This window comes from Poecile atricapillus, chromosome 10 (genome assembly GCF_030490865.1).
Source record: "Poecile atricapillus isolate bPoeAtr1 chromosome 10, bPoeAtr1.hap1, whole genome shotgun sequence".
Classification (NCBI taxonomy): Eukaryota; Metazoa; Chordata; class Aves; order Passeriformes; family Paridae; genus Poecile; species Poecile atricapillus.
Genome location: NC_081258.1, coordinates 8,428,751 through 8,445,435, shown reverse-complemented (window position 1 = coordinate 8,445,435; position 16,685 = coordinate 8,428,751). Strand labels below are relative to the sequence as shown.

Here is a 16,685-nt window from a genome sequence, read left to right as displayed (position 1 = left end):
ACCTCAGTATCGCTTTTGGAGCATCTCACAATTCTAATAACATCGTGTTGTGGTTAAGCTGATTGGCAACTTTTTTTCTGCTCTCTCTCATTCAAATTTACTTTTAGAACAGATTGAAAACACTTGAGCTGTGTTTTTTGCAAGTGTGAACATTCACAATTAATGTTAAAGCTCAGCAATGTCTCTCACATAGCCTCTCTGTGCAAGGTGTGCTCCCAGGGACCTGCACAGGCTGTGGCTTTGGGATGCTTGGATTGGGCTGCCAGCACTTGGCAAACATGGGCAAGGTGTCGGAAAGAAGGCTCTGTGTCCATGGCTTTTATTTGAAATACAGTTGTAGGTAATGAGTCTCACATGATTCCTAGATGGAATAAGATTTCTAATTTTGTCTTTACATATTTAGACATAACTACAGGTTTGCAGGTGATGAGTACGTGGGACTGTTCTTTTTCTAGCCCTTTCCACTGCCTACAAAATTTGATCTTTATTAACCACGAAGTTTTGCTGTATCACAATCAAGCCAGAATCGTGTGTTGAGAACTTGCTTATTAACACTTGAGTTTCTACTTCTATGTCAAAGGTGCTCCAAGCTGACTGGGACTAGCACAGGACATTTGGTGTCTGGAGTTTTGGGCACACCTACTGCTACAAAGGCTGCAAAATGACAAATAAGGCTTCCACCAGTTTGGAATGAGATTTCATTTTGAAATGAAAGTGACAGAGTAGGAGATCCAGGAACTGAGTAAAGATTACAGAGGGTCTCCAGACACAGGTTTCCTAGGTATACCTAGGCTGAAGGAGATTATTAAAGACATGTTATGCAAGGTATTTTTCACAATTACTTGAAACCAGCGTAGGTGTGATGGGTTCATCCAGCTGTTGTCACCAATGCATGTTTTGTCACCTGTGAATACCTAATTACGCTGATCAGTTTTGCTAATGATACTCCTTTGAATTTCTGTCTTCTTTTGTGGAGAAATTTAACTTCAAGATCAGAGATTAAAACTGAAGGATGTTTATTTATATTGAGATTGAAACCAGGCATGAAGGTAGGAAGTGTTTCTTGGGTCCAAGGTGAATTTGTTGTTAGTGAGTTATAAAGCTCTTAAGTTAGCAACTGCTGGGGGTGTTTTTTGTGTGCTCTTCAAGGTCAGTAGTTTGCATTCCAGCAGGTGCTTCCAAGGTAGAATCATGTAAAGATGAAGAAGGAAATATTTCTTTCAAAACTGGAATAGCTGCTATATCGATTTGTTGGTTTCACAGTGCCTTTGAAAAAGCTTCAGAGATGCAGGAAACATTTTATTTCTGGTTATGAAAGATGGATCTGTGCATTGTAAGATATGCTGTAGAAATAAAAACTGGAAAAGAAATAAGATGTTATACTATGATAGAGATGAAGAATGTTGGGCTTTTCTTCTTTTGATTGCTACTTTTCTGTAATACAGTATTTGACCAATGGTGGACTCAGAAGATATTCTTGTTTCATTGATGTCCTCTTTCCAGCTACATGCTCAATGCTGGAGCTGTACTTGAAGCCTTTTAAGTTTAACATTTGTTCTGTCTGCTCTAAGTGCTGAATTAATGTTTTTATATCTCATCTTCATGATCTTTAGATTCAGACAAGCACAGTGTGTAAAAGAGGAAAAAGAGGAAAATAAAAACCAAACAAAATCTAAGCAAACCAGTCCAGTCTCCATAGGATGGATATCTCTATCTGAGAAACTTTCGTGAGGTGGATACAAAAATAATTTGAGATATGGCATCTTAAGAATGGCCTCTCATCTTGTTTTCAGGATATTTTTTGACAAAATTTACTTTTAAAGTGAATCTTTTTTTCAAAACTGTGCTGTAAGTTTTCAATAGATTTTTCTCTTAAACTTTTTTTTAACTAATGGATTCTTAAATATCTGTTACACAGAATTAAAGAGAAATTGCAGCTGGAAGCACGATCCTGTAAGAGAAATTATGTAAATGGACATTTATCTTCTGGTCAAAGGAACTGAGGAAACTCTGGCCTTCCAATATGAAATATGTATCATAGTATTTTCAGTTTGCAGGGACAGAGGTGTGGTGTTTGATACATATTTGCATTTATTCATTCTTTGATCATACTGAATATTTTAATCAAGTCTTGAGCTGGTAATTTATCTACAACATCTTCACATGTAAGGTGATGGCTTCGTGTCAATTATGTGCCAATTCTGTCCTTCCTGTCCTGAAAGCTCTGAGGGTGTTTTCATCCATGTCCTGCCCTACTCTGAACATTAACTACCCACACTATCAAACTGAGTTATTGGCATAACAAGATGAATGTTTGCAGTATAAGTAGAATCAAACATTTTATATTCTACCCTGTTCCATAGCATAATTTAAATGAGAACATCCTTGTTCTTGTCCCTTTCTAAATCAGAGGAAGGTGGTTCTTTGTCCTTGTGTGTTATTGAAAATCTTCTCAAATCACTTCAGACTGAAACTTTTGTAGAAATGTGATTAAAATATTAGAGCTTAATTTACATTTTATAGTCAGAAAACTTATATTTCTGCAATTTAATTCAATTTTAGCAAATCCTTCAGTATTCCCATGGTTTATATTTTGCAAATTGAACATTTTTTTCCATTTAAGTTAGAAAAAAACTGTAGTCCAACAGTATTTTAATCTGTTGATGCAAGCAAAGATTCAAGATAGTAATATTTTAGTTGTTGCTGAATGATGCAGAAGGAAAACAAACACCTTCAGAAGCTGGTGCTGATTTCAGACGGTCAGATTCAATAGCTGCCGTGTTGATTTCTCAGTTCAGTGGGAATTCCCTTTCCCATCTCTTCAGATGTGAACTTACTTCATTTCTATCACCTAGGCTATTTCACATCCTAAATTCTCTATCCTGCAGAAGAGAGCTGCCATGAGGATTTGGGAGGGGTTTGGTGGTGAGGTAAAGTAATTCATGAGGCAGATGGGATGTAGGAAGCCACTAAAAGTTTGGCTTTATCACTTGGAGATATTTGGGGAAGGCTGATATTTTCATCACTCCTCCTCCCCTTATAACCCTCCTTTCCATCTCCCAGCTTCCTGATGAAATAAGGGAGGGACCCAGAAAATGCAACTGCACAGATGTAGATGTACAAACCCTCAAAAAGAGGTTCAGCTTCACAGAAGTATAGGCTGGCAGGCTGAGAAAGCCTTTCTTGTGGTGCTGGTAAAGTATGACAGAACTTCTGGGCTGTGGCCAGTACTGGACTGGAAAATTGGTAAGGGGTTCAGTGACAGGGAAATGATCTGGTTTTCGCATCTTAGCTCAGGAGATTTCATCAAGCAGTTTTACAAACTCCACTTGCCTAAATAAGCTGGTTGGATTTCTGCAAACCCAAGCAGTAGGTGTGCCTGAGACCCCCTGGTGCTCTCTGTGCCTTGGTGGTTCATACAGAAATCTATTTTGTGACACGTTCATAAGCTGCATTTCTGAAACATCAGACCAGTAAAAATGTCATTTATTGTGGGATAACCGAGCAGCTGTCAGGGAGCCAGGCTGAGAGGATGTTTGTGGCTGTAACCTGCAGTATTTGATAGGTGTAATATAGAATCCAGGGCAGAAACAATTCAAGTAATTAACATGCCAGATGAGGACCTCTCTGTATTTCAGTGTTCACAGTGAGCACTGTGGTTATCTCAAATGAAGTACCCAGCTCCTCAGAACTGTGTGGGCTAAGGGGCAAGTTGCAAAGGTGAACATTTTTATTACACTGTGAGCTTTGATTCCATAGCCTGGAGAATTGCATTGCCTGAAATCTGAGTTGAGGGTACTGTATCTGTGGCAAGCCGGGTTTGGTTCTGCTGGGGATCTGCAGCGCAGGTTCTCCATGCAGCAGCCCTGGCACTCGTGTTCCACTCCCTCTGTGCCCAGACAGGGCTGCCAGTGCTGGCCTGGCCCCTGGGAGGAAAGCAGGGCTGCAAGGTCACAATGGCAGCACAGATTTCTCCTGGAGTAGATAATGGACAGGAAATTATTACTTTTTTCCCCACTCTATGCTCTGTGTGTCAGAACTGCAGATGCAAATAGTCATTACTTGTTTAAATATTAAAAGGTCATTATTCTACTAAAGGTTTTGGAAATTCATGGATTAAAGGCGCTTAAAGAACATTTTTGAAAACCTGTAATTTACTCAAATTTACCTAATTCTGTAAGCCTGGGATTTATTAGCCATTGTGTTAATCAGCTCTCCAGTGTTGTTTCTTGTGTTAAGTACAGATTAAGACATTACATGTGAACTCATGACTCTTCTTAAAATCTTGCTGACAGCATAAGGGTTTAAAACTAGTTCAGAAAATTAAATAAGTTTTTATGGTGGACTTTTAATGGTGGATTGCTATTAAAAGTAATTTTTTTCCCAACTCAACACAGGGACTGATTAAATTACTAAAGATTTACTCTTCGCAGCACATCAGTAAAATTTCAAACTCTCAATATTATGGGTCAGGATGAAAATATATTAGCAAAGGCAATCTTCAAACCAAATATCCAAATTATATTATTAGGTTAAAGATTTTGAATGGGTCTGGTTTATCTCATGTAACATTTTCACATTTAAAATTATTCACAGCTGATTATTTCATGTAAACAGGGTCTCTGATTTTGCAGATACAAAGCTGACAGGCTTTTTTTCTCTTTGACAGACGGGGATGGACAAAGTGAACATTTATTACCAGTCTGTGAAGATGAAACATGTCAAAAAAGTGCCATCTACCTAACCAAGCTGGGATTGGACATGGTAATGTGAATTTGGAATAGCAAAGACAAAGCGAAACACTGTGCTTATGAAATTATATGAAATATACATTTTTCAGGAAAGAAATGAAACCTCCTCACCTGCAATTATAGAATACAAGAGATTTTTATATATTTACTTGTGTGTTCCCTATCTGAAAAAAATATGGATTTAGTGGAAGAGGTTCCTAGAATTCTTTATAATGGATAATTCTACTCAAGGAAGTGATGGATGCTCCTGAAGAGTCACTTTCTTGATTGCAAAACACTGCATTCAAAGCACCATAACTGGCCCAGCATGAGATGAAAAAAACAAGGTTTGTGCTAAGAGCTGGGAAAAAATCTAATTCAAATGAGCTTGTTTAGTTTAACTTAGGGAAATATTTTAGAGTTATATAAATATAATATATATAAATATATATATTTTAGAGTTATATATATATAATATATATATATATTGATTCATAGAGTTATATATAAATATATATATGTATACACACACACAGACACATATATCAAGTTGAACCAGCCCACACCTCTTACCCCTAATTTCTACTTTGTCTTTGTTTGTTATTAATGAAGTAAATTTCCAGGTGGTACAGAACACTTTTTTAGGCTGTGTGTCTTCAGGGCTGAGATAAACATTAGCAGTTAAATATTGCCCCTTTATTTTAAACATCAAAGAATCCAAGAGCTTCTCACCCTGCTAAAAAAAAAAGTATTAAAAAGTACTTGGACTTACCTAGAAACTTTAAAGTAAATTTCTATTTTCAGAATGACTTTAATTAAAAATGATGGTATCAAATGGCATGCAATAATGACTTGCTCTGGTCTAACCTTTTAAAGAATACTCTTTTCTTGTACTCATCTGGAGGTGATGGAGCTTTTTTCTTTTGAAACTTTTTCTCTTTTCTGTTCTGAAACAGTGAAAATTATCAGTATTCGTATGTCTGCAGCTTTTCCCATGTGTTGCATGCTTCCTTCAAGTAAAAATCTATTCAAGTATGTCAATTCTTAGATTTATTTGGAAGTAAAATGTTTCATTTCACTGAATTTGGTCAGTGTGAGGTCACATGACAAGCTTTGACTAAATAGGTTACTCTTCATGAGAAATTATAAACATAAACTTTGTGTCAACAGACTGGAATAGATTCTGCTTGCTAATCACTTTACAATTTGAGGGAAATAATAAGGAGCCCTTGTAGTGCAGAATGTGTTTCGACAAGGGGATGGTATCCCTTGTGGAACAGGAATGTAATTAAGGATTATAGGGAGTCTGTGGGAAACTGAGAAATTGCAGGTCTATTATTGAAAAAATAGAAGACTCCGTATCTCCATTGTCTTTTTTCAGTTTTTGCTGTAGGGTTTTGTGGATTTTTTTTTTTTAGTTAAGGGTGTAGCAACAAATTCTTGTTTTCAGAATTTCATTTTTTTTTTAAAGAAACTGATCTCGAATCTGAAAGGTCTCAAATGAGATGACAGTCTTACAAAAAATACTTTGCCTGCTGGGCCTGGTTCTGTCCTTCCTGCGTGTTTGTTGTAGCATTAGATAAAACCAAATGAGAAACAGTTACTGCAGTTCCATGGTAGCATGTGATGATTTGGGATGAAATGCATAACAGTCAGAAATACACATCTGTACAATTAGTGCCCCTAAAACTTACACTGAGGAAAGGCAGGCAATGGCATGTCAGGAAGAACTGGAGTTGTTCCAGTAAGATCCTGTCTGCCAGGATATTTCTCATTATGTATTTGGCCCAATTGGATGGCTACTGGAAAGCCAGGCCAAGCTAGGAGAATTATTTCAAGGATAGCCTTTCATCATAGGTTTTAATTTGTGTGATGCTGGTTGGGGGGGGTTAAGTGTTAGAAATATCTCAGATTTTTTTCTTTCGGATGGTGGAGCAGAAGTAAAGGCCAACAAAATACACACGAGTGGCTTAAGGAGATACAGACCTCCTAAGGTTTTAAAGGAATGTGAAAGTTTCCATGGCAACAACAGAATTGCTGTCAGATCCAAGTGGAATCCGATATGCTGTTTCAGATTGTGGCAGGTGTTAGGACACCTCAGACTTCTTTAAATTCACCTGCAATAGCTACAGTCTAATCTGAGAAATGTTTTAAAGTCCTTGGTGCTGTTTAATGTAGGTACTCTAGATACTGTGATATTCTTAGAGATGACTAATTCTTCTTTAATTTTGCCAAGTATTCAGTATGATTTTTCATTTGTTTCCTGAGGCAAATACTATTATTTCAGTCCCTTCATCTGAGAGTTTCTTTGTGGGCTTGATGATTCTTGTAACCTTTCTGTGTACAATAGAAAGGTTATAGCTTTATTCCTCTTGGAAATGGAACAGGTCTGAAGTAGAACACAGCGGTGAATCCTACAGCAAACCCCAGGTCTTCACAGTGTCGTTCTCTAGGCTAGAGAGGGAGGTGACAGCATCGATTATCAGCTGCAGTCAGTCAATGTCAGAAGTTTTTCCTCATTCCTGTGTAACAATTTAAAGGGGGATATGGATTCAGCTGCTGTAGTTTTTGTAAATGACATATTCTACAAGATCCTCTCATTTCTAAGTTGCTTCTCTTTCTGAAAGCAGCTGTGGGGCTGTGAGCATTGAAAACATGATTTTTACTGGTTTGGTTACTTTTTTCTGTGGATTGTCATCTTCTGGGCTTTGAACACTGTAAGTTAATGGTGTAAAGCACAGTAATTTCCTCAGCTGTCTAAGGGCTTCAGGTGACCCTTGCATGCACTGGAAGCCTAATGAATGCTGAAGTCCTGTGAGTTATTTGTTGTGTGCAGCTGAACTGCAGCACGATGAGAGAGGGAGCCCCGGGGAGAGGACTTGTGTTACTCCTGCTGCTGTGGCAGCTCTCTTAAGCCACTCCTGATGCTCATCCTTGGCATTCCCAGAAACTGTTGGCCAGGAATGGGCTATTGCTATCCCAACTTCATGGCTCACAGCTGACTCCCTGCCCGTGTTCTATGGCCTGGGAGCCACAGCTGGCTGGGGGTGGGTTTTGTGCTTCCCAGGTTTCTGGCCATAATTTAGAAATGGAGGTGTGTTAATTGCACAGCTTGGGCTCAGACCTGCTCACAGGCTTTCAAGCAAGAGAAGTGCTTACCCTAATGTGGAAGAGTGTGGACTTTGTACGGAAACTTCCTTTACAGTGACTGCAAGGAGTCTTCTATTTTTCTCAAATCCCCACATCTTTTTCAAAATGAAAATGATGCTGTTTTCACAGGGCAGGAAAACATTCTCTTCTTCTTGAAAAACAAATGTTTGAAGAGTTTAAAAATAAATTTTCAAGCACTTAAATATTTTTCTTATTTTATCCTACAAATAATTAATTAAAGGATCTAAAATATCTATATAAATGTTTTAAGTGATATTAAGTAGTGATGCTATGCAGGGGAATTTAACAGAAAAGGAAGAAGTGAATCTGATTTCTCTGACTGAGTTTTATGTGTTCATTTAAAATTTCTTTTAAAAATACACTTACTCAATTTTTCAGTCTTTTCTCATCTGAGCTGTGTAGGAGAAATCATATGATCAGAAAACTGGAAAAAAATAGCTTCATGTGTCCTCATTATATCCACCTATTTCTCTCTCAGAAATTAAAAAATTAGTTTTAGTCTTTTCCTATTAACGTAGTAACAGCAAACATGAAGCTTAAAGTAATTGTCTGGATTATCAAATACAAAATAAGCAGGAGATTTATATTGTTGACAAACACATTTTCATTTTTCTGCTTTTTGTACTGAACTATATGTCCCGAGGCGCACAAACAATTAATCTTGCATTACATTACACAATAATGCAGTTTGTAATAGAAATCTACAGAAGGAGTTTCGCCAAAAGCGTGGATTACTCTGAATTTAAACTGTCTGTAAGTTACAGCTGGTGCTGGGATGTGATCTGGTTATGCATCAAACAAGGCTGATGTTCTTGAATGTTACACAGCTGCTCTTGGGAAAAGTCCCACAACTGTTTCAGTGGCATGGATGGATTTGCTCTGCGGCATCAATGGTGCTGATACTTGGTAGCAATAGGTGATGCTGTGCTCACCTGTTGTTCTGTAACTCATTGTAGACCTTAGGAATGTGAAATTGTTTTCTGTGAATCACTCTGAATAGAGTAAAAAGAGAAATAAATCTGTATTTGTGCCTAAAAATTTATCTTTAATTTTGTCTCTTTAAGATAGTGTTACCATACCTGGGAACATTTAGAAAGTATATGATGGATATAATTGGATTTTACTGCAATGACTGTGTGAATGATACCATGTAAAGTAAAAGCTATATTATATTTCATGGTTCTGATTTCAATCACTGTTTTTCAAAATTAGACTATTTTGCAATAATATTGTTTCATCTGTCTTCTGCATTACAAGTAAGTGCTAAGAAATCCAACCCTTTGAAAAATTTCCCTCAGGGTAAGAGTATTTCCCTTATTTTCTGTTTCTTAGATTTTTCCAAACTTCCAGCAATGACAAGTAACTAATTGGATATGTGCATGCCGTGGGGTGGGGGGCTCCAAGTGTGTTGGATTTCAGGTTTGAGTTTGCAGCAGGTGTTGCAGATGATGATTCAGTTCAGAGCCATGGCACACGCAGGCGGCACACGCTGGGTGTGTGCAGTGATGGGCATGACTGCCCCAGGCTTCTCAGCCATCTCTGGGACCCACACAGCACTGACCTCAGTGCACTTCTGCAGTCATTTTGGGGGCTTCTCTAATCTGCTCGTGGTAGTTTGTAATCCCAAGGGAGCAGTCAGGTGTCACACAGGGTTACCATGTGGCAGGAATGTTGTTGATTACTGGGTTGTGCTAGCGAGGGAGTCTATCCATGGCAGGATATGATATTGTCATATGGATCTTGTTTTGGTTCCTGAATAGCTGAAAATTAAAGCTTAGGTGAGAGACATGTAAGATCTGTTAAGTGTTTTTAATGTTGGTGATAGCAATTCTTTAAGATGGCACCCCTCTGTCCTTTTGAAGGCATTGTCAGTTAGGTGACATATAAAATTACTTGACTTTTAAGATGACACTGATTTTTTTCTGTAGCATTGAAATATTAACCCTGGCACTTCAGCTTCATACTAACTTGGAAAATTACCTTGATTTTAATTAAGATAAATTCCTATTTAGCACCTCTGCAGTACTTTGGAAAGTAAGTGCAGATGCATTCTATTTCCTGTCCTGGAGAAATTAGACTTTGCATTTCTTTTGTACTTTCAGTTTGATACTTTAATCTTAATTTCTTATCAAACAGTTCAGTATCTGATGCTTCTGGGGATGTAGGGAGAGGAACTGAAGCTCTTGAACTTCTAAATATCCATGAATAATAAAATTGTTCAAGCTGAAATGAACCTTTAGGAGGTCCAGCCTCCTGCTTTAAGCAGGAGCAAACTGAATTCAGACTATGCTGTTTAGAGCTTTGCCCAGTCAGACTTAGAAAGCCCCCAAGGACAAAGATCCTGCAACTTCTCAGGGCTTCATTTGTAGTTTAATTTGGTTGTTCATCCCTAGTAAGAACCTTCCTCATATCAGCCTGAGCATTTTCTCTTGCTCTTCTGCCGTGTATCACAGTAGAGAGCCTGGCTCCATCTCCTCAGCTAACTCCTCACAGGCATTGCAAGATCCTACCTAAATTTTCTGTTCTCCAAATAATCCCTGTGCCCTCAGCCTGTTCTCTGATGAAATACTTGGTGCCTGACCATCTTGTTGACCCTTCTGTGAGCACACTCAGTATTCTCAAATCCTTTGTGAACTGTGGGGCACATAACTGGACACAGAATCCAGATGCAGGTGAACAAGCGCTGTATGAAAGGAGATCCTGGGTCATCCTGAGCAGGAGCACAGGCAGCAGCTCCAGTGCAGAGCTGGTTTGCTGCTCAAGCTGCAGTGCCCAGCTTTACCTTCCTGCTCACCAGGACCTTCCCTTCCCTCAGGAGAGCTGGTACCCATCTGGGCACTGCCCAGCCTGTGCCAGTGCAGGGCTTTACTGTCCAGGGCAGGGTGTCTCTAGCTAGCTGAGTGTCTGTTTGCCCCTTCTTGCCTTTCCGGGCCCCTCTAAATGGCCATCCTGTCCTGCAGCAAACTGACAGTTTCCAGCAATTTGGTGTTGGCCACAAATCCAAGGAGGCTGCATCCATCCTCCAGCTTTAGTGATGCTTATTGCATTGCCTTGCAATTCCAGGCAAAATAACGAGACCCAGGCTCTCGTGGCTCTGATGGTTTGGGCTTACCTACACTTAAAGATTAGTATAAATTCCAGGCAAGCCTGGATTTCATTAAGTGTTCCTGAATGTCTCCATGTTCTGGTTGTATTCTTACAATCTTAACTATATTTTCCTGTTCTGGAATAACTGAGTGCATAAAAAGTACTTAAAATTATTTTTTCTTTTGGTGACAGAGTTGGGAAATAATCCTTACTTGTAAATGGTTAAGAATCCTGATGAAGTGGTGTCAGCTGTTTTAAATAGAATTACATTGTTTAAATAAATAAAATTAATTTCTTTACCTAGTTGTTCTTTTTTTGTTTTATTTTACAGTGGATTCCAGTCTTGCAAGACTTCAGAAATAAAGACACAGTCTGGGGCTTTGTACCATATCAAAATGACAAATCTTCAACAGAAATTTCATTTCCAATTACACTTCACATTGGAGATTACAATATGGATGGCTACCCAGATGCACTTGCTATACTGAAGAACACTTCTGGAAGGTAATGCAAACCTAGAAATAAAGCTATCAGATTCATGTTCAATCATCAGTCATAGAAATTACTGACTTTAGTACATCTCATTCATTTTATCAAGTGAACAAGACTTTTGATCTCTGCTAAGTGTTTCCTTTTAAACCCAAGTGTGTGTTTACATGCTACATTCCGAATGCCTAATTGTATAGGCTCAGACTGGGACCCTGGGTGCAGAATTGCATCAGACACTGGAGTATGAGGCAGCATTTTAGGCACTCCTGCCAGAGCTCAGGGGCTGACTCTCTCCCTTTCCTTTCCCAGATCATCTTCTGTAAATTCCTGACTTCAGCTGTCAGTGCTGACTAGTAACACCAGGCTTCTGAGAGCCGGGGAATCTGTTCCGTGCTGTCACATGGAGTGAGCACTGACTGGTGACTGCTGAGAAATGCAGTAGTGGTTTGCCCTTTTTGAGAACCAGGAATTTACCAGTGATTTTTACATTGTCCAAGAGAACTGAAAATAAATAACACACACACCCAACCCCCTCAAAAAAGAAGCTTCTAACCCTTCTTATTAAATTTTTCAGTGTAATCTTCTCATCCTCCTTTTTTTAAATTTTTTTCTTCATTGCTTGCTTTCCCAATACTTTGTACTGCTACCATCTGGTGCTAGGTGGGAGAGGGCATGTGGGGATGCTCACAGGGAGCCTGTTGTACACAGAGGAGGCAGTGATCCATGTAAGAGCTGACCCGAGTAGGTGCCTTCCCGAGCTGTTGAGCACGTGCCGCCGGATAAATGCAGCCGGCTGATCGGAACGGAGCAGCCTGTGGCAGCTCTCACCTGGCACCTGGGGATGCTGCTGCTGGCATGTCCTTATCTTTACCTTGAAGTGTAGCAGCATGTTTGCATGTGAACATGCTTTTGCTTGACAGTAGGGATGATGAATAGACTTGTTTACTTTGGAGAAAAGCTGAGAGCCCTAGAGACCATGATGTCAGTGAACCTCAGCAGAGACAGGATGTGTGCACATGAGTGCAGTGTGTCTGTGCTGCACAACTGACTCTGCCAGCATCTGCAGGGATGAAGCATTATCTGGGCTATGCCCTTTCTCTTCAGGTCATCACTTGTGAAAGGTATTTTAACCCATACTTTGTGGAATCTTAATGTCTTCCTTACTTGACGGATACTTGCACTAATGCATTACAAAGCAGAGTAAGTCTCATACAGGTGTATTTGTTATCTTCCTCTACATGGTATTTTGGATGATATTGGGTGCAAGTTCATACTTTGAATGTAGTTTCAATACGGAAAACAAGTGAGGACCTCACTTTGATGCTTCAGACAGTAAGAGAATTTAGTGCTGAAGTCCAAGAAGTCAGTTCAGGTCTTCTAGTGGTTGCCTAAACATGAGTCACCCACTGACATTTTTGTGTTAGAATTCTTCAGATAGTGACACACACCTAAAAATGACCCAGTTTGAAGAGTAGCGTGCCTGTATTCAGCCTACATGATGTGATTCATGACAAGGCTGTGAGCAGCTGAGCTCTGTCTGTACCTCTGAGCCTTAAAATAACAGCAGAGCAGCTGTTTCTATTCAGACACGGCAGACGAGAAGGAGGTGATGCTGTTGCGGCCCAGAACTTGCCAGGCAAAGTTAAAGCACTCAGGCCCTGAATGTCAGGTGTTTCACTCCAGACTTTCCTCAGCTGAGACTTTGCATCTTCTATTCGGCAGTCATTGAATAAAGACTGCAGATAGTCTAGAGAGCAAACTAGAACCAGCCTTCCCTTTGCCAAAGTAACACAGTGATGTAGGAACTGTAAAGTTGCTGTCTTTGCTTTTACCTAAGCCTCAGAAATCTTGTGTTTTGAGCTGTACTATCACATGTATCCTGATAGCTGGTGCTCTTCAGAGGGGCTGCATGAAGATTTATGGAGTTCAGAAGTGTACTTGAAGCTGTTTTAAGTCTTAGGAGCCTCTGTCTTCTGGCTGGTGTATAATTACAGCAATGTAATGTCATGTAAAATCACTGAACAGTTTGTGAATAGTTACTCTTGTAGAAGCCCAGAAGTCACCTATTGCAGTGAACTACTGTGATAAACTTTTATTCTCCTTGCTTCTGAATTTGTTTGCTTATTCAATTGAGTGCATTCAAAATTATTTTTAAACTTGACATCAAAATTGAGTGACACAGGCATAAGGACTGAAGGTACTGGCAGATGATGTGACAAGCTATTACAAGGGAGGTACAGAAAACTGAGGAATTCTGACAAAAACAGATTAAGTAACCTAAAAATCAAGAAATACATTGCATGTTAACATTGTATCTATCCAGTATTTGTAGAAAAGTAATGGAAACATGCATTGTAGTTTGGGATGGGAGCAAAAGTCACTTTTTTTTGCACTCACTATAAAATGTCACATTCAGTATTAATTCATTGGTTCTGAGAGACTTAAGCAAATACTTTCTTTTAAAATGTGTAACTGGGTCACTGATTGGAGAGATTTAAACAGTGTGGGAATTAAATTAAAAGCCATCCTTAAATTAGAGCAAATTAAAATGAAAACCTTATTTAATCGATTTTAAACACTTCTGGATCAAGCTGTTTATTTCTTTCTCTGAAGCCTTTCATGCTACATCTACAGATCTAATTTCAGTGATTGATTACTGTGATTAAATGATAAAAGCATTTTTGTAAACCCTTGACCTCAATCTGTGCTATCATTTGGGAAACCTGGTTTCTACTTGTTGTCTGTAATGTAAAGAAATTAAAGCAGGCAGAAACAATTTTGTTCATCTGAAAGTATACCAATACCTGATGATGGAAGAAAAGGATTAAAATCAATTATATGCCTCCATCACAATTCAGGAAAGTACTTTCAGATCAAATCCTTACAAATCCTTATAAAAGACTGAAATAAAGATACCACAGTTGGGCATTATGTTGGTTTACTGTCCTGCCCAGTGGGCAAGTCAGGAAAATGATCAATAGCTTCAAGTATTGCCAGAACTGTTCAAAAACTGCTCTTTCATCTCCTGCCATAACCCTTTGATTTGGAATTACACTGTGTAATATTCCAATAATGTGGAGACACTCCTTACCAGAAACAACAAAAAGGAATATCACTTTTGCTTGCAGGTGTTGTGGGAGGTTGACCCTTTTGAGTCTTTTTTTATACTCAATATAATTCCAACAGGTGAAGGTGCTGGATGCACTGTAGATCCTTATGTATTTATCTGTTCAGTCTGAATTCTCTTAACTTCTGACTTGAGTCAAAACCTGGACATTAGAAGTTAAGTCCACAGGTTTTTATTCAGGCTACATACACACATGAATTCTGTATTAGAAATTGTGTGTGTATATGGAATAATAATCGGTGAAGGGATTTTATCAGTAGTTAGTAATTGGTTCAGCTATACCTCTTGTCTTACCTAAATGAATTCATTTTTTCACATGCTGATTTTAAATTGACTCTGGTAACATTGGAATTGTAAGTACTGCCTGTGAGTTTATAAACATCTATCTCCCATCTAATTAGATGAAAGGAATTTTGTTTAACAATTGTTTCCAATTAGGTGCTAGTAATTGGCATTTTGCATTGCAAATATGTAACCTAAGTCTTTCAAATGCATTTTTATTCAAAGGGAATGTTTTTCACTGGTCAAGTTGGCAATACTTCAGCTCTGATACCATTGATAACAGTGAAGACTGAAACTTGGAGACAAAAAACAGCTGAATATAGAAAGTTGAATAAAAAACTTTTAAGTATGATAGACTTCTAGAAAGTTTTCTAGGTGTTCATGCTCAGTTTTAAATTAATCTGTATGTATTAATCCTTTATATGGAAGGACTCTTATTCGACCAAATTATCTCTTCCTAAATCATTATTAGTTGTCACTTGTCAGAAGGAAGGTTGGATAGAGGACTTCTTTTAAATGAAGGATTGATGAGCACCTTGTAATTGAGCAAATCTAAAAAACCAGAGGCAAATTCAATTATTCTGAACGTCTGGAGAAAGATAGTGGTAATTTAGATGTCCCTGGTATTACTGTAAATGAACCATCCTAAAACTGATAGCATGAGAGATGTATGAAATTAGCAGTAAATATTTCATTCTAATTGCAAAGGAATATGTTAAAACTAAAATAAGTCTTCTGTCTTTCTTTGGTGTTAAGCCTTATTAAATCTCCCTTTCCTGCATAGCTGACTTTGGTCAGGAGGTACCAAATCAGTACCAATTGTACTTTGGAACAAAGTTGTAGGTAGTACATGGTTTATCTGCAGCTGTGTTTTTGTGTGTATAGCTCAATATTTGAAGTGCTGCAAATGGCATGTTAAGGGCAATAGGCTGGTCTTAGTTCAGAGTTCTTGTGCTCTCTCTTGTAGCACTGAAGCTGAATTGTTTGGTATTGACTGTTACACATTTGTAGAGCACTTCAGCATTGATTTTTTAGGTTTTACCATTACAGAGGTGTCTGTCTTTATAGGCTTTCAAGGACATTGTTTTGTCATTTTAAGGATGCAGATGATTATCTTTGTTACAGGGAGATTCTTTCTGATGGGAAATCTTCAAAATTCTGTTCAAAATAATAGGAAGGTCATAAGCTTGCACTTATTTATCATAATATGTATCAGAAATGAAACATGGAAGTAGATACTTCAATTCTAGGGCTCCTTGTGTATCACAGGCTGCAGCATGGCCTGCACAGCAACATTTCCTCCTCCCGAGATGAGATGCAGCACATGGGACAGGAGATGCTGTATCTCTGAATTCATTCATTTCCTCTACAAGAGGGCTCTCCCACAGTGCACTTCTTGGGTCTTCAGCGTCTGTTTAGGGTTTGAGATTGCTTTTTTCTTCCGGCTGTTTGTCTTATGTTTCTCTTGTAGATAGAGAAGGGTGAAGGAAAGTGGCATTTCCACACTCAGTGCCACTTTGATTATGGTTTTCCTTTTTTCTCAGTTGTAAGGAAAGAAAATAAAAAAGGTTCCTGTAGTAAATAAACTCCTTGTATCTATCTATTCACAAGGCTTCTAGTTTAGACCTGAGTAGTGTGCAGAGTACAATGCAAACCTGAGTCTTTCATCTTTTAAATAATTAATCATCTAAGTGATTTCTGACAATTTAAAGAAATCAGAACTGAAAGAGTCTTTGTAAAAGTTTGTCCAAATTTTTAAAAGCTATGATGAAAAAGAGAACTTTAAATAATCTGCTTAG

The 16,685-nt window shown here is 38.4% G+C and overlaps 1 protein-coding gene across 2 annotated transcripts in view; it reads left to right on the top strand.

The window, feature by feature from the left end:
• Nucleotides 1-16,685, top strand: part of ITFG1 (integrin alpha FG-GAP repeat containing 1) — a 70,725-nt gene that overhangs the window by 31,904 nt on the left and 22,136 nt on the right. For both annotated transcript variants that reach the window (XM_058846335.1, XM_058846336.1), the window contains exons 9-10: nt 4,670-4,764; nt 11,320-11,492. In XM_058846335.1, the coding sequence (XP_058702318.1) occupies nt 4,670-4,764; nt 11,320-11,492 (268 nt within the window). The remainder of the gene's footprint in view (nt 1-4,669; nt 4,765-11,319; nt 11,493-16,685) is intronic.